The 24,049-nt window shown below is 46.6% G+C and overlaps 1 protein-coding gene across 2 annotated transcripts in view; it reads right to left on the bottom strand.

The window, feature by feature from the left end:
- Positions 1–1,380: 1,380 nt before the first annotated feature.
- Positions 1,381–24,049, bottom strand: part of TBC1D22B (TBC1 domain family member 22B) — a 65,273-nt gene continuing 42,604 nt past the window's right edge. Inside the window, exons 8-12 of one of the 2 annotated variants that reach the window (XM_024766097.1) lie at positions 17,396–17,502; positions 16,856–16,931; positions 14,428–14,555; positions 14,067–14,162; positions 1,381–3,374 (exon numbers count right to left, since the gene is read on the bottom strand). In XM_024766097.1, coding sequence (XP_024621865.1) covers positions 3,246–3,374; positions 14,067–14,162; positions 14,428–14,555; positions 16,856–16,931; positions 17,396–17,502 — 536 coding nt within the window. In that variant the 3' untranslated portion in view covers positions 1,381–3,245. The remainder of the gene's footprint in view (positions 3,375–14,066; positions 14,163–14,427; positions 14,556–16,855; positions 16,932–17,395; positions 17,503–24,049) is intronic. The other variant, XM_024766096.1, reaches the window with a different exon arrangement.

The raw sequence follows: 24,049 nt of genomic DNA, 5'->3' as shown, positions 1-24,049 counted from the left end.
AGGTTAATCGTGAACAATCACTTGAATTTCAGTCAGATCTACCCCCCACCCCCATATGCTTATGGGAAAGTCTGGTCTCCATTTTCAACTTATTTTCCTAAGTTCTTATTGTACAGATTGCTACCTGAATCCTAGTATCTGTTCTCCCCTTCCTCCATGGTATAGAATCCTGATTCTGAGCCAGGCAAATGGTGGCCTGGAATAGACTAATCCCCCAACCTGCCTTGCAACTAGGTGTGACCTACCATGGGACTAAGTCCTAGCCTGTGAGTTGTAAGAGGAGATATTATGGAGCAGCCTTCAGGAAACTTCTATAGAACACTGCTCACACATTTCCTGCACTCTTTTCTGTCTCCTTTCTTTAATCCATCTAGTTGCTTGGAAAGTGGATGTAGTAGCTGGAGTGCTAGCTGCCACCTTGACCATGAAGACCTGGAGGAGTCCAGGTTCCCAAAGACGTTGTGAAACAGACTTATCACACCAGCCCTGGGTTGCCTACTTTTGGACTTTCATGTTAGGGAGAAGTAAATTCCCATGTTGTGTAAACCCTGCTGTTATTTTTGGTTTGTGTTACATGTAGCTGAATCTAATCCTAATATAGTTCCTAATGACTGAAACCAAGAAACACTCTCCAGGGATTCCCAGGAAGACGTTCTAGGTGGAGAAACCACCATTCCAATCTGTTCTTTGTAGAAGAAAAGTGCGGTCAACTGCCTTTCTTGAGACATTTCACAGTAAGGTTACCAAGAGAAAAACCAACCAACCAACGAAACAAAAACACAAACAAACAAAAACAACCAACAACCCCAAAACCAAAACCTTAATGAAAACCCTAAATGGAGAGCCAGTCTTTGAAAACATTTTAGTTCTGCATGATTTGGTGGGAAAAACACAGTGCAGGTAAGCTGGAAGGCCTGTCCTCTTAGTTCTCATTCTGATGTCCCTTCCTTGGCCTTGGGTTGGGTTTTCCTCTGTGAACAGTGAGGGCTGTTGAACTAGGTATCTCTAGGCTTTCATACAGCACTGAAATTCTAGTCCATTTTCTAACTTCCATTACATTATATACTCCTTTTTGGATAAATTAAATAATCCTCAAGTGTTTTTCACAGTGCTTGGCACACGGCAAGGCGCCCTATAAACGTCAGCTAGGAGGGACCACGTTACTCATTGTTGTAGTTTCCACAGTGTCCCGCACAGAGGATGTGCTCAGCAAGTGTCTGCTGCATCCTCCGAGGCTGCCTTATCTTCTGTTGGTCCCCTGCCTGCCCTACAGAAAGCTTCTCCCCCGTACTTACTGGCGTCAGCATGAAGAACCTGAGAAAAGGAGACGTTAGGTTCCAGGTTACACAAATCCATGGCAGAAAAATCAGCAGTGGAGGAGGAAATACACTGTTTATTTACAATTCTTTCACTTTATCCACAATTTCCCATACAAACATAAAAACTAAAAAAATAAAACCACCACTTGGGAACACAAGTGTCTTTCTTTAATTAGTCCGTTGAGGGAGGGTCACAGCCCTCTCACTCTGTGAAGGAGACTACCGAGGCACACTGAAGGGGAAAAGGAAAGGGCTAGAAAGAATGCCTGAGAAACAGCTCCCGATGAGAAATGTAACATGCCAGTGTGGTGGGCTTCACTGGCAGGCTCAGGGCCTTACCCACAGGGGAAAACTGCCTGGCTTTCCAAGAGGGTGCCGGCTGTCTGCCACCTCTTCACTACCAAACACCCAATATCCAACACAGGTCACACATCTCATGAGCTCTGTGGGGTGTGATGGTGACAGTGGGGGACACCGAACACCTCTCTCTGGGAAGAGCCCAAAACCCCAGGGACACACAGGAACCCCTCTCCTTGGCACTGACAGTCAGTCACAGCTTCTGTCTTGAATACAATGCTGACTTAAAAATGTAAAAACAAAAGCCCTCCCCAGCTTCCAGGGGAAAGGCAGGGGCTAAAACATGCAGAAGGGCTTCTGCCTCTGTAGTCCTCTCTCTGGGAGGCTGCTAGGGGAGAAGGGTGGGGAGCTCTGACCGCTGAAGACGTGTAAGGAGCACGGCAGATGCTCCACAAAGGCCTGGGGCAGGGATTGAGAGGTGGGGGGCAGGGAGAGAAAACTCTGAGACACTGATGCTTGGGTTGGCTGCCACCCGGTCTTCAAAGCAGCTCCATCTGCTTGGCTGTGCTCACTCTAGCAGACTCCCATTCACTTCCCTCACAGGAGGGCACCCAGAAACCAACCTGGAGGTGCTGAAGCCACCTGCCTGGCAACTTCATTTGTGCTAGTGACCTAGATTGCTTTCACATGTTGATGCACATTATAAATATAAAATCATATCTGCTACAAAGAAGACATATATTTATACATCTTTACCCATATACATAATAACACAATTTACACATAGTATCTTGGAGTGGGTCATCATGGAAAAAGGGTCTGGAGAGGTAAAAAGCCCCTTCTCCCTCCCCCGCCCTGATCCTTCTCAAGGGATGCTTGTGTATGTGGTCACTGGGGCCCTTCCCAGCTGGTTGCAATGGGGATAGTCTGGACACAGACATTCAGACGTGTAACTAAATGCTGATGGGTGTGTATACCCACATACACACACAGACGCAGGCACACATACAGATGTCTGGTGAGAAAAGGAAAAATGAAATTCCTAGCCCTTGGGTGTAGGCCTCTTCCCAGACTTATAAGCATCAGTGCCTCCTCCATCTGAGAACAATGGTCTTAAAAAGCTGCCCCTCACTGGCTCAGACTTGGGCAGAAGGGAAAAGGCTAGGAATTGGGGGTAGAGGGGAGGGGCCAGGAGTCTTTTGAAAACATAAGGCGTTTTTGACCTGTGAGCAAATCAAACTATGTCACAAAAAAGCAACAGTATCAGTTGGAGCTGGGAGGCAAGAGACCGCCAGTCCATGTAGGGCAATGTGACTGGAGACCCTGAGCCTTCCCCTTCTTCTGTCCAGTTTCTTTTAAAGGGGCAGACAACCCTGTACCTCCTTTTCTGTCCTCTCCCAGAGCTGGGCCCATCCACATGTCATGGAATACTGATAGTGGTCCAGGAGAGCCATCTGGAGACATGGAGTGGTGGACAGGCACGCCAAAAAGTTAAGACCTGGGTGGCGGATGTGAGCTTTTTACAGCAGGAGTGGTTCCTGGCCGGGGTCCACGGCTCGCACAGTGGCCACAGTGATCAGATTGCCATCAGAGATGGGGGCAGTCTGGGTCCCCGCAGGGAGACAGCACCTATCGGCGGTAGTGATTGGGGGCGTCGGCAAACATGTACTTGAGTCTATACGCCTCAGCGAGGAGCAGCCCAATCTCTTCGTTGCCCCAGTGTATCGTAGGTAGGTTTTGTAGCAGCATGAGGAGACCCTGGAATGCAAGAAAGGACTTTCATCATTTTATCACTGACCAAGGGACCGGCAGGCCCTGGAATGGAGCCTCTTCTCCTGGGTCATGCATCTCAAGGGTCTGATCTCCCTCCTCCCAGGCGGCACACAGCCCTTGGCCCCTAGTTCACCTTCAGGAAGCCTTGAATAGCCTCTGCTGAGTCTCTGATCCACTAACACCTGCTTCTTTAATAATATTATAAATAGAGAATGACAACAATAAATAAGGATCTTTAAAAGAGAAAAATAATCACTCATCATCCAAATATACCTCTCTTAATTTCAAAGTATTCCTTTTTAGTCTTTTTTCACATGCATATTTCTTTAAATAGTTGTAATCGTAATTATGATTTTACATGCTTTTTAACCATCCTTTTTTACTATAATTTTTGTGTTTTCCCATGCAGCCTTCAAAAATGATTATTCTCAATGTCAGTATTCTAGCATGTGGCTATACCCTAATTGACTCAACCGTTTCCCTTTTTCCCTTTTATTAGATACTTAATTTGTTTCCTTTAAGGAAACAAAACAAAACAAAACCTTTATTGATAAGGCTGCTATGTACCCTTTTGCATTTGACATCTTTCTCTGAATCCCAATGTTCACTTGTAATCACTTTATTGATTGAGACTCTCCTTAACCTACCTATCCAGCTGATTTCCCACTGTTCCCAACATATGAGCCTCATCCAGCCAAGTCCACTTCAGCCACATTTATCTGTGCCTCCAGGGTTTAATTTAGATTGTTCCTTTCGCTTAGAACACCTCCTCTTTTCTCCTCTCCCTATCTAAATCTTAGTCAGTTTTCAAAGCCCAGGTCCCTCAAACAGCTCCATGGAGATAGCCTATTAAAGAGGATATTAGAGTAAAAGATGAATGTGAGGATTTCCCTGGTGGCGCAGTGGTTAAGAATCCGCCTGCCAATGCAGGGGACTCGGGTTCGAGCCCTGGTCCGGGAAGATCCCACATGCTGCGGAGCAACTAAGCCCGTGCGTCACAGCTACTGAGCCTGCACTCTAGAGCCCGCAAGCCACAACTACTGAGCCCACGTGCCACAACTACTGAAGCCCGTGCGCCTAGAGCCCGTGCTCCGCCAACGAGAGGCCACCTCAATGAAAAACCCACCTGCTGCAACGAAGAGTAGCCCCCACTCGCCGCAACTATCTGAGCCCACGTGCCACAACTACTGAAGCCCGCGCGCCTAGAGCCCGTGCTCCGCCAACGAGAAGCCACCTCAATGAAAAACCCACCTGCTGCAACGAAGAGTAGCCCCCACTCGCCGCAACTAGAGACAGACCGCGCACAGCAACAAAGACCCAACGCAGGCAAAAATAAATAAATTTATAATTAATTAAAATTTAAAAAAAATGAATGTGAGACTTTAGGTTATCTCTGTAATTTAGCTACCCATGCTTCTGCTGCTACTTTGTATTCTTTCTCTGTCTTCTTTCTGAACTGGATATTCTTCTTATTTTTCTGATTATTAAAGAAATAGTAGCAAGACAAAACCCAGAGACAGAAAGAGACTGACAGATTTGATACAATTTTGAAACCTCAATATGTGGAGGCACAAAAACAAGGTTAAAATATAAGAAACTGACTGTAAGAAAACAGAACACTTATAAAAGACAAAAGGTTAATATCCACAATAAAAAAAGGAGTACCTACAAATCAGTAAGAAAAAAAGGAAAACCACCAAATGGAAAAAATGGATGCGAATAGATATATACAAAATATCAATGGCCCACCAACATGCTAGAACCCTGCCTTTGGCTGACTTGCACCATCCAGCAATGCTTTGTAGTTTTCAGTGTAGCAGTCCTGCATATCTTTTATAAAATTTCTTCCTTTAGTAATAGAAATTTAGCGGGGCACAAAGGTGCCTCAGCACATCAAGGCTATGTATGGCCAGCATGATTAAGTTCTGGCCAATTTTGGAGACAGTGTAACTCCTGGGTTCTGCCCTAAGCTTACCCTTCTCTCCTTCCTAGAAAATGGCTATGAATGGAGGAGTGGAAGTGGTCACCTTAGACCGTAAGAATAAAGCTATGTGTTGAAGATGGCAGAGCGACATGAGAGAAGAAATCCGAGTCCCTGCTGCTCTGGAGCCCTGTTAGCCCTGGACTCTTACACTCAGACTGTTAGCTGAAGAGAAGTAAACAACTACCTTGTTTTACACCACTGTTATTCTCTAGTCTTGGTTTCAAGAGACAAGTTTATATCATCTTAACAAACACAGGCCACATCTATCAAAATCAGAAATGCAGGTAATTCCCTGCTGGCCCAGTGGTTAGGACTTGGAGCTTTCACTGCCGGGGCCCGGTTTCAATCCCTGGTCAGGGAACTAAGATCCCGCAAGTTGTGGCAATGCAGCCAAAACAAACAAACAAACCAAAAACAAACCAAAACAAAAAACCAGAAATGCACATGGTCTCTGATCCAGCAACTCAACTTCTATGTACCTCTCCTTAGGAAATATTCACACTCCTGTACAAGGGTCTGCACTGCATCATCGCTTCAAATAGTGGGGAAAAGGACACGAGGGAAGTGTCTGTCAGTATGGGACACTTAGATAAACCAGTTATCCAAACCATGAAATACAAGGCATCACCTGTAAAATGAAGCAGGCCTACATATGCCAAGGTGCAAAGATATCAAAGACATTTTAGGGGGGCGGGGGAACAAGCAAGTTGCAGAAAAATACTCATAGTACGATCCCACTGAGGTAAAAGAAAAAACACAACTATATGTTTGTATATGTACACAGGTATATAAAATTTTTAGAAGGCTAGGTGGTAAACTGTTAACAGTGGTTACCTTTGGGGATGGGAGACTTTCACTTTTTCTCATCATACGTCCCCTTGTTTTCAATTATTACAATAAAGTCTTTGTATATTACCTACTTATAAAATATTTTTTCGAGTAATACACATTCTCTGGAAGTTGAAAGTTTTGTTTACTTTGTAAAAAGTAAAAAATCAGAAAATAAATTACCCTTAACTTTATAATCAAGAGGAAGCCACGTTTAAACGTTTTGGCATATTTCCTTCTAGTCCTTTTTCTGCACATTTTACACAGCTGAAATACTTTCTCTAAATAATTTTGAATCTGTTTAGCATTTATCATAAGCATTTCCTCTAATATTAAAAACTCCTTTTAGACATTTTCAACGGCCAAAGAATTTTCCATGATGCAGTTGTACCATAATTTACATCTTCCTGCTTTGAGCATTTAATCATTTCTGGTTTTTCACTATAATGAAATTATAATGAACATCCTTGTGCAAAAAGCCATATTTTAGATGATTTCCTTGGACTAAATTCCTAGGAATGCAATTACTGTATCAAAGGGCATGAATATTTTAAAGGTACTTAAAGCTCATCCAGAAAAATACTCATTTCCCTAGATCTCTACAGCACTGAATACTCTCATTCAACAAACTTTGTTAGTTGTAACTCCTGTCCCTGAGATTTCCAAGCCTGAGAACAGAACTCAAAGCCATAAGTCAAGGGAATTCCCTGGTGGTCCAGTGGTTAGGACTCCGTGCTTTCACTGCCACTTTCACCACCGAGGGCCTGTGTGGCGCAACGAAAAGATAAGATAAATTGGAAAACCCTGCATTCAAGTTATTATTTTAATGTTTTCACATTTTTTGTACAAGCATGTACTCATGTAATGTGAAAAAAATACAAAAATGGGGAAAATCATATAGATCTATGCTTTCTGACATTACAGAACACCCACTATATTTTGTACAGTGATAAAAAGACATTACAAAAACAACGTATACAAAATGTTTCCATTAACAGCTACGTACATACAATATGTTTTTATTCATATGGATTTGCATGGCAAAATATCTGGAAGGAGATATATCACCTTTGTGTGGTAAGATTTCAGGTAACTTTTTTTTTCTTTCTGCTTATTGGTATTTCTAATTTTTCTATAATGGTTACACACACTTGCATAATTGACAAGCAAAAATAACCAACAAAGGGGTGAACTCTCTAGAAGAGAATAGTCTTTGATAGGAGAAGCTCAACCTGTAATTTCCAATTCTTCTAGTCTTGCGAGAAACCTCCCAGAAGCCTTGAAATATTTCTTCCCCTGACCAAAGTCAACCTCCCACCTCTCCCAAGGGCAGGGAGGCTTAGGTGGAGGAACCATTCTGCCACCTGGTGGCCATGCCTAGGAACTGCACCGCCCACACAATGCTGTAACAATGGGAACCCTGTCCATGCATTGATAAATTAGGGATAAAGAAGTAGAAACCAAATTATCACGTGTGGGGAAAGAAGGTGTTAATCACAAATCAGGTGCTTTAATCAAGGGGTAGAGAAGAGACACTGCTAGGGTGGGGAACAACTGAACATATGTTACAAAGCCAGCTCATGGGAGCACTAAACATAACGTGCAGTCAGGTGAAACACTACAGTCGTGAGAAGACAACTTGTGGGGCAAACAGCAGAGAGTGTTTCCACGTTAACAGAAGGGGGCAACGGCTTTCAGAAAAGAAAAGCTCGAAATGGCTGAAAAAGGTACCTTCTGAGAATCCACAGATTCCAAAGGAAACGGAATATTGCAGAGGAAGAATCTGAGCCATGTGTGAGGGGATGGGGGGAAGACAACGATTAGACAAGGGGGCCAAAGGAGAAGGGACAGTAGGTAACAAGCAAAGAGGCCTTGGTAAGAAAAAAATGCAGGGGAAAGTCATTAGAGAATGTCCAACAGATGGAAGAATTGATGAGGAAGAGGGGGACCATGAAAGATAATAGCCTTCATAATGGTAATTATCATTTACTGAGCACTTACTACTCACCAGATGGGGTTCTTCACACGTACTCCACTACCACATTTAATCCTCACATCAACTCTATGAGGCACATATTATTACCTCCATCTCACCGATGAGGAAACTGAGGCACAGAAGTTAAGGAAGTTGCCTGGGGTCAGAGTGTAATGCTAGGCTGGGATTTGAACCCAGGCAACCTGGTTCTAGAGCTTGTGCTCATAACCACTATACTATATGCTGCATGCCTGGAGTAAGAAAAGTGGGGCATGATGGAGAAGGAATGCAAAGAAAAGAAGTCACAGAAGAGGCTGTTTGAAGGAAATCTGGAAGAGCTGATTAATTTTACTCGGTAATAAGGGCCAAGGACAACCAAAGAGGATGAGTGATAATTAACAGCAAAGAACTTACAGGTCACATTAAATATATACTATTAAATATGACACTGTGTACAGAATCACCTAGCAATACTAGAATATTCTTTGCAAATGTTAAGTGTATTCAGGCATGTAAAAATACTTTCCTAGTCAAATAAGTATTCTGAAACAAATCCCTCTTGTTTTGAGAATCAGTGAGGTAGCAAAACAATTTCCTTGGTCTCAATAAAAACTTTCAAAAACATGTCCTTGTATGTAAACTTTTTCAGTCAAACGTATTCATAGGCTTCCCTGATGTCAAAGCACCTAGTACTTTTAGCAAGTTCCCCCACCAGAGAAAGCCGTGTCCCCCTCCAATGTTTGTTTTGTTTACATGTTGAGGAATCGTGCCCTTTCTCACACCAGCTTGTTCTTGGTGGAAGATCTTTAGGTCCCAGGGTTGTCTCTGAACCCTTCTTTTGGGCAGGATTCAAATTGGCAATTTACTGGGTATCTGTGAAGATGGGGCCTGCATTTGGGCAATGTTTCACAATCCTACCCTTAAGTTCCTGCAGAAGTGGTGGGTGGACACCATCTGGTTCAAGGGATTTATTTACATTTAGTTTGTTATTTAGGCCTGGAACATCCCACGGGCTTAGCACTATTTCATTTAATAACTCTGACCTATCTCCTACAAAAGTCACTTTCAGAGTGGGAATCTCTCCAAGGTTTTCTTCCATAAGATGAAAGCAAAGGATTCTGAGACCAGCTGCTACTCTGGTTTAGAGTCATCAGCTGTCCCACAACTCCTCTGCCAGTTCCCTTTTTATGTATTTAAAGTAACTGTGGTTATTAGTCTCAGAGTTCCCTGTGTGGGGCTTCTCAACATCACTTCTGAGCCATCTGTGGGGTCCCATGCTCTCCTAGACTCTCAAAGATGCTGCTTTTCCTGAGGGGACGCTTTAGGCTGCAGGTGACCAGGCATTTGCTCAAGTGCCTGTTCTCTCTGATTTACATAAAATAATGTATTTAGGAAATTATTACCTCCATAATAATGGAGGAGGGGGAGGGGGTGGAAGAACCTTGCCCATGAGCAGGTACCACGTAAACCGAGCTCACGTGCCCCAGGAAGTGCCTGTCCAGGCCCTGAGGGAGAGGCATCAGAGCATAATCCATGCCCAGAGCACAGGTTCCAGGTTTCTACACTTACTCCCTGGGTGATCTTGGCCTAGTCAATCTCTGTGTGACTCAGTTTCCCCATTTGTGAAATGGGGGTAGTAATTACAACTTATCTTGTGGGACTGTTGCAATGAATTAACATAGAGAGACATTTAGGATAGTGCCTGGTGCATTAAAAGTACTAAGAATTAGTTATTATTAGATTGAACCTTATTAAATTGCCAATACTTGATTATTTTGACCTATAAAAATAACTTCATAAGATGCAGCCTAACATTATCACCATTATTCTATTACGCCAGCCCAGGCTGAGGGCCAGAATTGCGGAGGCCCCCTCTACCATGAAAGAGCCTTGGTGCAGCTCTGCTGGAAGCTCTCATTTGAAGCAGCCTATGGCCCAGAGGACGGGGCCATTCTACCCCTACAGCCCCTGTGCACGGACACACCTGAGGTCCCCTTGCTCAGAGGTCTCAGGAAGGAAACTTCTTTTTTTGTTGTTGTTGTTGGCCGCGCTGCGATGTGGGATCCTAGTTCCCTGACCAGGGATCAAACCCGTGCTCCCTGCAGTGGAAGTGCAGAGTCCCAACCGCTGCACCACCAGGGAAGTCCCAGAAACCTCTTAAAGTGAGCCTCCTGTGTCAGTTTTTGGTCCCCTCTCCCAGGCAGACCCCAGACAATCGCCCAGCTAGGGAGAGGCAGATGCCTTTCTTCTGGGCACTCTCACCACAGCTGGGGCATCGTCCTTTGCCCCTGCACCCTCTGAACACATCCTCTCCAGCCCCATTTGGTCATCCAGCTTGGTTTCACCCAGGATTAGCCTAGCACGGTTTACTCAGAGACTTGGGTTTCTAAAGCTGTCTTCACTTCACTGCTCCCTGGACTCAGAGCACATTGCAGGAAGTAATATTAGTGCTAATAAGCCCACTGTTTTGAGGGCCATATGCAAAGTACACCAACAGCTTCACATGTAATGATTTGTATAATCCTTATAACAGTCCTAGGAGGTAAGTACTCTCATCCCCATTTTACAGGTAAGAAAACTGAGGCATAGAGGGCCAATTTACTTGCTTACGGTTGCACACCTAGAAAAATGGCAGAGCTAGGATTTGACCCCAGGCAGACTGGCCCCAGAGACCGTGGCTTAACCACTGTACTATTCTGCATAGTCCCCAGCTTTAGAAGGAGGGTTGCTGCTTCACCCTATAGCCTCAGCTGGCTCCCCTTCTCTGCTCTTTAAGGGTGATACATAGCCAGTCTGCTGGAACTGCCACAACTCTTTTATATCTGCAGCTACTTCACCTGGTTTTTCTTCGAGTCACTCAGCTTTTAGCCCTAAAAACTTCTCTCCCCCAGGCTAGGCCTGTTTGGCTCTCTGGGATACCTGTATTCACCGACAGAGCTTCCTCTGCAGTGATTTAATTGCAGGCAGCCCTTTAGCAGTTAGGATGTACGGGCCTTCTTTCTCTACAGAGGTCACAGAACAGCATCTCACAACCCCACACAACACTCTTCTGCCCTTGTTCCTCACACCCGTGCCATGCTTCTGTCTCCTAAGGGACACCGCTCGTCTATCCTAACACAGCCAGGTGCAGTTTTTCTTTTATTATTCATAGAATTATAGAACTATGGAGTTGGGAGGAACTTTAATCACCCATTCTGTTTTGTCCAAAGGAAAGAGGGGAGACTCCTCTATGAGTAGGACTAGCCGAGGTGCTAATAAGCTGACAAAAAGTCCACTGTCACTGTGTGGGTTAGTGCAGAAAGACCTCAGGTCCATCAGATAATCGAATATGCTACCCAGCATAGAATACCTCCACGTCTACCAGAGTTTTAAAGTCACAGACTATTGTCCTGTACTCTATTGATATTGTGAATGGCTAAAAGCCATTCCAGGAATCACGTCCACCTCCCTGAGCTAATCTCGGAAGCACTTTTATCACATGTGACAAGGCCCTCTGAGCCTGGCTCATGATAACCAAATTAGACTTCGTGCTCTCGATATCCTGCCCCACCTCAACCACATTATCAAACCTGACAGCTCGCCCAGCACGTGGCCAGTCCGGGGCCCTTGTCCTCATTTATCCTAGGGCGTCACACATGCTGCTGGTTGGCAGAAGCTGTGGCTCTTTATCCGCTGCCTGCAGCCTCGGCCCCATGGCTACCACCTACTCACAGAAGCCCACTCTTTCCTTTTTTCTTCCAAAGCCCTTCCTTGGGCAAATTGGGTCCTGTCTTTCCATTTATCTGCTGAACAGGCTTCTGTGCTTTAACCACCTAACACCAATTATAGAGTGGGACTTCCCCGGGGGTCATTTGGAGATGCTGCTGTTCTTGAGAACACCTATGGTATCAGTTAGAACTTAGAAAAACATTCAGCCTCCTCTGGCTTTTTCCCCTCCCATTTTTAAAAGGAATATCTACCCATTAAAACAAAAACAACCGGGCTTCCCTGGTGGCGCAGTCGTTGACAGTCCTCCTGCCGATGCAGGGGACACGGGTTCGTGCCCCGGTCCGGGAAGATCCCACATGCCGCAGAGCGGCTGGGCCCGTGAGCCATGGCCGCTGAGCCTGCGCGTCCAGAGCCTGTGCTCCGCAACGGGAGAGGCCACAACAGTGAGAGGCCCGCGTACCGAAAAAAAAAACAAAAAAACAAAAACAACCCCCAAATCCCTCAGTTCAGCAACATACAAAGCAGAAAAACAAAAGCCCACTGCCACCCCCGGAGATTACCACCATGAACTGCCCTCAGGCCTCTCTCTCTGCAGATGGCAGAGCCTGGCAACCTGTCTCCTCAATCCCCACTCCCCGTCCCCCTGTCCTGGGCTCCCTGCAGCAGCTGCCTGGCTTCCGTCACCTCTTCAGTCTTCTTCACATCCCCCCTCGGGTTCCAGGACGCTGGGCTCCCACTGGTCACCTCCCTGCCTCCCGGCCTGTCTGCCTCACCTCCCTGACCTCTTGCACTGGAGGGTGCAGGGCTCAGGCCCGGCCCTCTCCTCTCCTCTCCTCTGTCCACTCCCACCTCCTTCTGATCTCATGCAAGGCGCTGGCTTTAAAGACCGTCTAGCCAAAGGCTCCTAAACATACATGTCCAGCCAGATTGCTCTCTTTCGACTCCAGACCCCTAAGGTCTATCTCCCTATTCTAGCTCTCCATTCGGATGTCTAACGGCATTAAGAATCCGACACGCCCAAACCTGAACTCCTGATGATCTTCCTCTGTAAACGTGCTCCTCCTACGGCTTCTCACAAACTGTAAAGCCACCCTGACTCATCCCTTTGTCATACTCGACACACAATTCCTCAGCAATTCCTGTTGGCTCTACTCCTGTTGGCTCTATACCCAAGCTCAGGCCGCTTGTCACACCTCCACTCCACCATCCAGGTCTAAGCCACTCTCGTGTGTTACCTGGAGGACTTACACTAGCCTCCTGGGTGGTCTCCCTGTTTCCAGCCTTGCCCGCACCTGCAGTCCACACCAGAGTGAACCTCTGAAATCGTAAGTCAGATCATGTCCCTCCTCTGCTCAAGACCCTCTTCCACTCAGAGTAAAAGCCAAAGTCCTTACTCTGGCTACAAAATCCTCCATGATCTCGGTCCCTTGTGACTTCTCTGGCCTCACTTCTTCCTACTCTTCCCTTGGGCCACTCTGCTCCAGGCCACACTGGCCACCATCATGGTTCCACCAACAGCCCAGGCACATTGTGACCCCATGGCCTCTGCAAGCCTGTTCCTCCTACCTGGACGCTCTCCCCGCAGATCCCCAGATGTCCACATGGCTCGCTCCCTCACCTTCTCCCAGCCTTTGCTCAAATGTCACCTTCTCAGTGAGCCTATCCTGACTACTTTGAAATTGCAACCTGTCCCTCCCCTACCACCTAATAATCCCTTTATCCTACTCTACCTTCAAAAAACTTATATTTCTTATCTCCTTCTAACATTCATTTTAATTTACTATATACTAGGCTTTTGTTTACTTTCTCTCCCCAACTAGTATGTAAGCTCTACAAGAGCAGAGTTCTCTGTTCAACTTTCTCTATGTCCTACTCCCTCAGTGGTGCCTAGTATGTTGCAGGCATTGAACCAGTGCTGGTCAGCAAATGACTGAAAGGTCTCTTAGACCTGCCCAGCTGCTCTGCAGCCTTTCTGGCACTAAGACCCTTTCACACTGAAGAACTCTGGGCCCCAGTGCTTTCCTGCCAACTGGGAAGGGCACCCTCTTGTGAGCATCCTTTCTCCTTTGCTCTTTCCAGCCAGGTACCTGCTGTGGTAGCTTCTATGCGCACAGCCCCACTAGCGGGATGACTCCCATTCTGACACTCATTCCCCGTGCGGGCTGAGCTCCAGGCCACTCACCTGAAAGTCCTCCTCATCCAGGATCTCTTTCCTCCACTTGATCAAGAAGGCTGCACACACGTAGAGATGAAAGTGGGAGAACCCTTCGGGTTCAGACTGGAAAGGGAAAGAACAGTTAGGTCTCCAAGCCCTCTCAGAGCCAATCCTTCTGCAAGGTGGGAAAGCAGAACAGCATCCCTTTAATGGCTGGGTGAGCAGAGGCCTGAAAAGATTTAGCAGAGGCCCTGCCCATGAGGCTAAGGCAGACACAGAGGTAGAAAGGAGGTGGCGGGAACTTCCGAGCAGCTGTACTGCACACCCGGCAGGGAGCTGGGTGCCTCAGGGACAGCCTGGCATGGAGAGGGCAGGGGTCTCCTCATACCTGGTATGTGTCCCACAGGCGGATGGTGCAGCGAAGGGGAAGCTCCCGCATAAGCAGGTTGTTCATCCAGCGAAAGGCAAACTGTAGGTATTCGACCTCGTACCTCCTGAAGTGATTATGTACCTGCTCTGAAACAGAAAGTGTCATTGGCCCCCTGAGAGTAACCTAGGGGACTGGACCCTGAAAGAGTCACATGAGCCAAAAAGGTGGTTTCCATTTCTTTTCAGCCACTCTCCCTGGAGAAGCCAGACACAGAGGGGCCAGACGGGCATCTGACCATCCTTTACGTTTGATTCCACCACCTCACAGCAACTCTGCATGGTTACGACTCAGCCCTGCATGTAGTAGGACTATTTGAACACCCCATAGTGATATTCTAGGGTCCTTTCTTCCTTCACACGGCTGCTTGAGCCATAGAGCAGGAGACGTAAGGCTCACTTGGCTGCTTGACCTTGGTACTCATCAGAGCAGAACCCAGAATGGAAAAGAACGGTGCGGGTCACCTTGGCCATCCTCCCACCAGTGAGGATTCCTCTTCAGCATCCCTGACAAGTGGCAGCCAGCAGGGACTTAAACCGCCAGTGAAAGATGTTCACCGACTCCACTCAAGGGCAGCCTCACCCACTGATGATGAAGTGATTCACCAGGAAGTGCCTCGTCGACACCAGCAGACACTAGCTCCCTCCCAACTCCCGCCCCTTGGTATTGGCGTAGCATTCTGGAGCAACCCAAGCAAACCTGACCCCTGTTCTGCATGACAGCCCCTCGAATGCTGCTTGACAGGATTAAAATAAATCACTATCCCCCTCAGTTTCCTAATCTATAAATGGGGATAATCATCCATACCTCAAAGTTTGGGGGAGAATAAAACGAGAAAATAAAAGTGCTTACAACAGCACCTGCACGCGGCAAATACTTAACACAATTTTTGAAAGAGTAGCTATCGACGATGGTTATTTCTGGGGAGTAGAATTTAAGGAAGGGGGAGGATTTTCACTTTTTATTCTGTGTTTTTCTCAAGTGTCTACATTTTTGTAATGAGTAAGTATTACTTCTATAATTCAAAGCATAAAGATATATACATTTAAAAATCCACCATCCTAAAGTACTGTGCCTGTATTTTTCAGGTATTTTTGAGGGCTGGAAAAAGGAAAAAAAAAAAAAAAAAAAAGGACAGGCCAGGAAGTGGCAAAAACCACAGCTCCGACCCTCTGGAACCTGGCCCTTGTCAGACAGCTTAGCACAGGCCCTGTACCAGGATCCAAGTGAGGGATGCAAGAGAGCTGGATGTGGGCCCCATCATGGAGCTAACAGCTGGGCCAGGGCAATAATGCAAAGAGGCTAAAAGTATCCCACATACAATGCACAGGATAAAAATAGTAAATAATCCAACATGCTGGGAAGACTGAAATCCTAAGTCATAAAAGGAAGCTGGAGTGAGTGGAACAAATGAGAGAAGGTTTTCATGGAAAGAGAACCTGGGAAAGGAGAAAGATACACAGTCTCTATACTGGGGAAGGGAATGCTTTGGTGCAGCAGAAAAATCCATGATAGAAAACCAGACAATGGGACTTAACAGTTGTGTAGTAATTGGTGGAATTAATTGGTGCTAGAGATTCCTCTTAACAGAAGACCTCGCTCTCAGACCTCTACGTGACAGTAATTCCAACTTCTCTCCCTGGGCCTCAGTTTCCTCATCGGTCAACAGTAGGGCTTCCCGAGTTGACTTCAGTTCTAACACTCCATGATTCCATGCCAGAGCCGAGGACTTACTGTAGGGCTCCTGTTTCTCAAAGACATTCTGAATCAGGAAGCCACGACTCATATTCCCCACCCAGACAGGTCACAGGGAGCTATGGGACGTCCTGCTGGGGTATCAGCCAGACCTGCGGACCCGGCATGGAGCCCAGGAGTCCTGAGTCACATCGCAGCATGAAGGACAAGGTCAGACTACCTCTGACTTGATGCTAAAAGCAATGGAGAGCACAGGAGGTTTCAGAGCAAAAGAGGGACATGACCAGAACAGTGCTTTGGAAAGATGCAGGTGTGTGATAGATGGTGTGGAAGAGCAAAGAGTATGGAGAAGGCAAGTCCTTCTAGGAGGAAGTTGCAAAAACCCAAGCAAGGCTGGACCAGAGCTGTGGCTATGGACATCGAGAAGAAAGAGCGAATTTGAGGAGAGATGCTGAAGGAGGACTGATAGATCTCAGTGGTAGAAAACTAAGGAGAGAAAAGAACTTGACATAACAGCAGAGTTCTCACCTCACCTTCCGGTTGGGATGTGGAAGGATGCCAGTGCCACCAACAGCACAGGGTGAATTGAAAAGGGTCGTGGCTAGGAAGGGGGCTGAGTTATGCCCACAAGCATAACTGGCTTGTGTCAGAATCCCACTGTGCTACTGCTAGAGAATTCTTCCTCTGAACCTACCATCAATCCGACTGACAAGCTCTTCTAGTGCCTTGACCTTCTTCTGGATCCCTGGTTGTGCAAAGGTGTAGTTATCCTGCAAACAACATAGGACTCAGGATGAACAGGGACACCAAACAGTCGTGCCACCACCCCTCAAATTCACTGAAATACATTTATAAAACACAAGCTGTTTTTCCAAAGCCGGTGCCAGTGTTTTGGGAAACAAAGGAATCTCACAGAACAGCAGAGTGTGAGGAAAGCCTAAAAGAGCCCTGTGCTGTGGAGGCAAACAGCACGGCCCGGGAGCACAGAGGAAAGGAGGGGCACAGTCTGATGACAAGGGCAGGGCAACACGGAGACCTCCTTAGGCTCCAGGGGACACTAGACCATTGCCTTTTGAAAGCTGTAAAGCTAATGAACGAGGTACAGATGGATGGACCAAAAAGGGGAGGAGCCATGCTGGGTGTGGGGCCCCGTCTGATGCAGAAGAGCAACAAGGAACCCAAAGGGCTGCAGGGAGCCCCAACCCAGGTGTCCCACAAGGGCAGAACCACTCACCTGTATCCCATCCAGCAGTTTGCTCATGCACCAAAAGCTGTCGGCTTCTATGCTTCGCAGCATGTCCTGAGACAAATTGGTCACGTCAAAGTTCTCCACGTCCTCTTCTGTAAAACAAGAGGTGAAGAAAGTCCAGAGGTCTTCTCCAAAAAATGGAGACAAAGACAGAGTCTAGTATCTTCAACGGGGTCCTTAAGGCCAGGAGAGAGCCAGGCTAACACGATGCCAAGGAACAGGGGCCTGCCCTCCCCATCCCCTTGTCAGGTGGGCAAACGTGTCCCAGGAAGGCTCTTGAGGATCTCCTTACAACGCTGAACAAGCCATTTCTCACATCAGTTTTGCTGGGTCCAACACATCTTCCTCTTCCACTGCATTTGTTCATTTAGTTTGAGGAAAAAAAATACTTCAGGCCTCCTGTTCAAAGAGCTATATCCAGGGGCTTCCCTGGTGGTGCAGTTCACCTGCCAATGCAGGGGACACGGGTTCGAGCCCTGGTCTGGGAAGATCCCACATGCCGTGGAACAACTAAGCCCGTGCACCACAACTACTGAGCCTGTGCTCTAGAGCCCGTGGGCCACAACTACTGAGGCTGCGTGCCACAACTACTGAAGCCCATGCACCTAGAGCCTGTGCTCCGCAACAAAAGAAGCCACCGCAATGAGAAGCCCGCGCACCACAACGAAGAGTAGCCCCTGCTCACCGCAACCAGAGAAAAGGCCATGCGCAGCAATGAAGACCCAACACAGCCAAAAATAAAATAAATAAAATAAAAATAAATGAATTTTTAAAAAGAGCTATATCCAGCCCCCTGGAGATGGTCTGGAAAAATTCTTTGATTTCAGAAATTCACTGAACTGTCTAGCACACTCACACTTACAGGTAGTGGAAAAAGGTGAGATCAGGTAGCCCCAATAGTTCATTTTAAAGATGGGATCCCCCAGTTCTGACAAGGCAGACCCATGGCCTCACCACTCAGAAGTGAAGCTGAGTGTGTGAAGGAAGATGGCCCAAACCCGTGAAAGCTCCCAGGATTTGATCTCACCAATCTGGTAGTTATCAAGATGGGCTCTGCAAAACCTCAATCCTATAGGATATTCAAGAAAAAAGGTTCCACAGACAAATATGGTTGAGAAATGCTGCATCATATATCCTCGTCTTGGAGGTTCACGAAGATCATAGCATACAAAAGGATTTGAGAAGTTATTAGACATTCTGCATTAAGTAAATCTCCTTAACCTTGCTTACTCAGCATTTCCCCAGCTTCTTTAGCCATGGGACCTCTTTTAAAGAGGATCGCCTATTAGCTTCTCATGGAAATCCCACACTAGATGACAAGAGTGAGAGGTTGTCTATCTGGTCTGAGATACAAGCGGGGAGAACATAAGAGTCTTCTAGAAGAAGGAAGAGGCCATGTGATGTTTCCTTCCTGCCAGAGAGAGGTAGACAAGACAGGCCACCTCAACCTACAGGTCCCTGCATGCCTGTCAGAGGCCACACATGGAAATATTCAGGCCCTTGAGTTCTGTGCCAAACGCAGCTTATCTCCTTGGAGCCCTGTTTTGAAAACAGGGTGTTCACTGCAGTCCCTGGAGCTGCAGAGAGACGCAGGCATATGATGAAATATATTCTCTTTCATTTATGAGAATTATTACTCTATTTAGACCTACATCTGGACCTTCTTGGGGAAATGCATAACAACTCTCAGATTCTCATCCTGTATAAACAGCGTTTTTCTAATGGACATCAAGGGCTGTAAAAACCCTTTTGGGGAGGGCGGGGTGCTTTGTCAGAAAAGCTATGACCCTGGGAACACTGTAAAAGTCCATAGTTAATACAAGTAAAGTGTCAACAACAGTGCCTGGCACACAGTAGGCACATGTAGTTTATTTTAGATGAAGTTTACTAGGGATTTGTAATGACATGGGAAAGCATGTCACAGCATTGAGGGAAAGGAGTGAAGTACAAAATTATTTATGGTTTACTCTCAACTACCGCCCATACAATATTTACGTGTTTATATAGTCACAGAGGAAAGACAAACTATATCACAAAGCTTTACAGTGCTCATTCCCAAGGTGGTAGGGATAAAGAATTTTTATTTTCTTTAAGCCTTACTATTCAAAATTTCTACAAGCATAATTTTTATAGTCAGGAAAAAATGCACATGATTTTAGAAAAAAGGGGCTACCATTGACTACATCCAAAAATACCATCTTTCTATTTTTCTAACTTAAACACTTATTGTATAGTGGGGGCTTGTGTGTGGGGGGTGGCCATATATATACTATTAATTTAATTAACTGATACTGGGCTCTAAGACCCAGCTCAGAAACTTCCTTCTTCTTGTTGCTTCATCTTACATTTCTAAGATCCTTCCGTGTTGCTGTACAGACCTCTAGTTCACTGCCCCACACAGAGCACCACCCCTTTACATATCCGTTCCCCCCATGGATGGATACCCAGGTGCCTCCAACTCCCACTACCGTGAACAATGGCCAGAGGAACCATACGAGAACCACTCTGGGCCACAGGTTCAAGTGACCTAACCTCTGGTACCACCAGACCACTCTCCAGGACCAGACCCCCCGCAGTGCACTAGGGAAGCATGTGTTTTCCTTTTTAGTGAGTGAGACTGATCACACCAACCGTCCAAGGCAGTAGTTCCCTCTTTATGAAAATAGGGTTGTGGAACTTCCCTGGTGGTGCAGTGGTTAAGAATCCGCCTGCCAACGCAGGAGACATGGATTCAATCCCTGGTCCGGGCAGATCCCACATGCCACGGAGCAACTAAGCCCATGCGCCACAACTACTGAGCCTGCGCTCTAGAACCCACGAGCCACAGCTACTGAGCCCACGTGCCACAACTACTGAAGCCCGCGCGCCTAGAGCCCGTGCTCCGCAACAAGAGAAGCCACTGCCATGAGAAGTCCGCACGCCGCCATGAAGAGTAGCCCCCACTCGCCGCAACTAGAGAAAGCCCGTGTGCAGCAATGAAGACCCAACAACACAGCCAAAAATAAAATAAATAAAAATAAATTTATTAAAGAAAAAGAAAATAGGGTTGTAAGAAAAAAATGAAACCCACAAGGAAGGCTCAAGACAAAACCACCCCCACTATTCATACATGTTTCCCAAAAGAAAATCCAGAGTGCCACAATAATTTGAAGGGTCTTTTCCTACCTGGGCATTCTACCATTCCACAACATTGCAGCGGAAATGTCACTGGGAATGGAAACCACACACAGCAGAGTAACAAGGGAGAAAGAGCCTGGGTCCCCAAGTAGACTGGGGAGCACAGCTGCCACATTAGCCCTGGTGACCTGTGGCTTTTCTGTCAGACAGAAAAGCATGTGGCTAAGAGCACAGATTCTGGAGCCAGACTGTGTGGCTCAAATCCTGGCTCTGTCACTCACGAGCTATGTGGCTTTCAGCTAGTGACTTTACCTTCCGTGCCTCAACGCCTCATCTGTTAAGGTGGTAACATCCTACCAACGTCAATGCACATTGCAAGGATTAAACAAGTCAATACACGAAAAGTGCTAACAATGCCTGTCAGAAAATAAGCATTATGCAAATGTTAGCTAGTATTATTGCTATTATATGAGGAACAAATAAACTTCTACCTTGTTTAAGCCACTGTTATTTTAGATCTCTGTTATTCACAGCCAAACCTAACCTAATTCCAAACGTACCTAAAAAATAAAAGTCAATTTTCAAAGCTTTCCATTTCCACCTTCTGGTCTCAACGAAGAAAACTGAACATGAGGTTTAAGTTGGTAAGATACGGCTCTCAGTAACTGTGCCAGTTCCAAACCTTTAGCTGTCCAGGGGGAAAAGGGACCAGACAGGATGCTGAACCCTCTCTTGGGGCCTCGAGTTGGGGGTTGTTGTTTCCCCATGTTCTGCCCTTACGCCTGGCCTGCGCGTTAGCCCGTGGCTTTCACAGTCAGCGGGAGAGCTCACCAGCATTTCAGAGAGTGGGAGGAAAGTTTAGTTCTGGCTGCTGGGAGGATAAAATTCACACATTCAGTCAAAAACTGTGAGCTGAGTGCACCATCAAAAAGCAGCAGAGAAAGGGAGGCCCAAATGCTCTCTGAAGGGCTTCATTCAGCATAAACAGTCTGTTCAGAAGGATCATTAAACGTCCCACTTGAGAAAATTCAACATATAATTGAAGCTGGAACGGGAAACCATGCCAGCAACACAGTCTCCAATGAGGGCAGCGTCTCTGGTTGCAGGTATGCAGCGTTCAGCAGCCAGGACTCAGACAGGAGGGAATGAGATTTTAAGGGATATTTTATGGCTGTTTTAAGACGCAAAGCATCCAAAAAGAGGAAACCCAGAAGTTCTTTATAAAAATCAAATTGCCCATTCCGGGCTTGACAAGAACATGATGTCAAGCCTGGCATTATTAGCTGATAAAATGAACCACCGGAGTGATAGCCCCAGTCAAGTATTTATTTTTCTGAGAACTCCAGATCTCGGGCCTAAAATCAGCCTCACCTATGCCTCAAACACTCCCCTATGGCTTCGGGAAGAACGGCTTTTGCTTAAACTGACAAGAGTTAACTTGTCCATTAACTGCTTTAGGCATTTCCCAGGAACCATCTGTGATCGCAAGGCAATTTCTAGATTTTGGGATCTGTTGGGTCAGAATTAATCAGCCTAACTGGCAGGCATGAGAGGATTCAAGGCATCAGGCTACAGACAGCCCTTCTATTTTCCAAAGCCTCTGGCTTACCTGATTCCTTTTTTTTTTTTTAAACTGGACTCAAAAGAACACCTTACATAATATTTTCTGATCACAAAAGTAAACTGATTGAGAAAAGGAAAAACAAATCTTTTCAGCTATACATCTAACGAACTTCATAAAATAAGAGTTAAATATTTCATTCAGAAAAACACAGTTTTGGGCTTCCCTGGTGGCGCAGTGATTAAGAATCTGCCTGCCAATGCATGGGACATGGGTTCGAGCCCTGGTCCGGGAAGATCCCACATGCCGCGGAGCAACTAAGCCCGTGCACCACAGCTACTGAGCCTGTGTTCTAGAGCCCATGAGCCACAACTACTGAGCCTGCACGCCACAACTACTGAAGCCCGTGCTCCGCAACAGAAGAAGCCACTGCAACGAGAAGCCCGTGTACCGCCATGAAGAGTAGCCCCCACTCACCGCAACTAGAAGAAAGCCTGTGCAGCAGCGAAGACCCAACGCAGCCAAAAATAAAAAGTTAAAAATATATATATATTAAAAAAAAGAAAAAGAAACACAGTTTTAAGAAAAGTGTCAAGGAATTCATCTGGTCACCTGTATGTAATAATTTTTAAGTGGTTCAAGTGCTATAGAAACTTATTGTTGGGTGTTACTCATCTGGTATTTTCAGGCAAGTATTTGATAGCAGCAGCTGAGACAACGTCACCACAGCTGAGTATGGACAAAGTAGAGGGGCCCCGGGACTTCCCTGGTGGTGCAGTGGTTAAGAATCTGCCTGCCAACGCAGGGGACGTGGGTTCGATCGCTGGTCCAGGAAGATCCCACATGCCGTGGAGCAAGTAAGCCCATGCGCCACAACTACTGAGCCCACGGGCCACAACTACTGAGGCCCACGCGCCTAGAGCCCGTGCTCCGCAATTAGAAGCCACCGCAATGAGAAGCCCGCGCACCGCAAAGAAGAGTAGCCCCTGCTCGCCGCCAACTAGAGAAAGCCCGCGCAGCAGCAAAGACCCAACGCAGCCAAATAAATAAATATTAAAAAAAAAAAAGTAGAGGGGCCCCTCGGCTAAACCCAGAAAAGTCAAACCACCTAACAAAGAAAGGGCAGTGAGGACAGGGAGGAGGTTAGAGGAAAGACTTCTTCTGAGGATCCTAAAGAGCGGAGACCCATGCCAGGGCCTTTCTGCTTCATGAGGACCATGTTCCAGACTGAGTGAGAGGAGACATGCTGTTTCCAAGACACAGAGAAGCAGCTGACCACGGAGCCCTTCCCAACGCCGTGACTGTCAATCAGGGCAGTGACTAAAAGGTAAATATTAACTCAAAATGATCTCTGGCTGTCCACTACTCAGCGTGGGACAGCCTGGCTAAAATTAATTTTAAAAACCAACATAGGGGCTTCCCTGGTGGCGCAGTGGTTGAGAGTCCGCCTGCTGATGCAGGCGACACGGGTTCGTGTCCCGGTCCGGGAAGATCCCACATGCCGCGGAGCAGCTGGGCCCGTGAGCCACGGCCGCTGAGCCTGCGCGTCCGGAGCCTGTGCTCCGCAACGGGAGAGGCCACGGCAGCGAGAGGCCCACGTACCGCAAAAAAAAAAACGTATCACTAAACCGTCTCTACTTTCCTGAGGTTCCTGGATTACTTTTACTTCTATTTAACAAACACAAGTGACTGCTGGCTATGACCTCAGATTACATGAACCTGAACTATATGAGTATTCAGGTTATGGGGCAAGGGAGGGGCCAGGTCCAGCACACACTTCACCTTCTAGGACCTGCCCAAAGACTACCCACAGAGCCAGGCAGCATGTCACCAAGACACTGTGTATGTCAACAGGCTCTAGGGAGTCCAAGGTCCCCTGTGCCAATGTCAGCTGCCCAGAGGCTCCTCATCTAGGCTCAAACATCTTGACTATGTTGGCTACCTCAATTTCTCCTCTGTTA

This window comes from Neophocaena asiaeorientalis, unplaced genomic scaffold (assembly GCF_003031525.2).
Source record: "Neophocaena asiaeorientalis asiaeorientalis breed wild unplaced genomic scaffold, Neophocaena_asiaeorientalis_V1.1 scaffold46, whole genome shotgun sequence".
In the NCBI taxonomy this organism is placed as follows: domain Eukaryota; kingdom Metazoa; phylum Chordata; class Mammalia; order Artiodactyla; family Phocoenidae; genus Neophocaena; species Neophocaena asiaeorientalis.
This window is presented reverse-complemented; position numbering and strand designations above follow the sequence as displayed.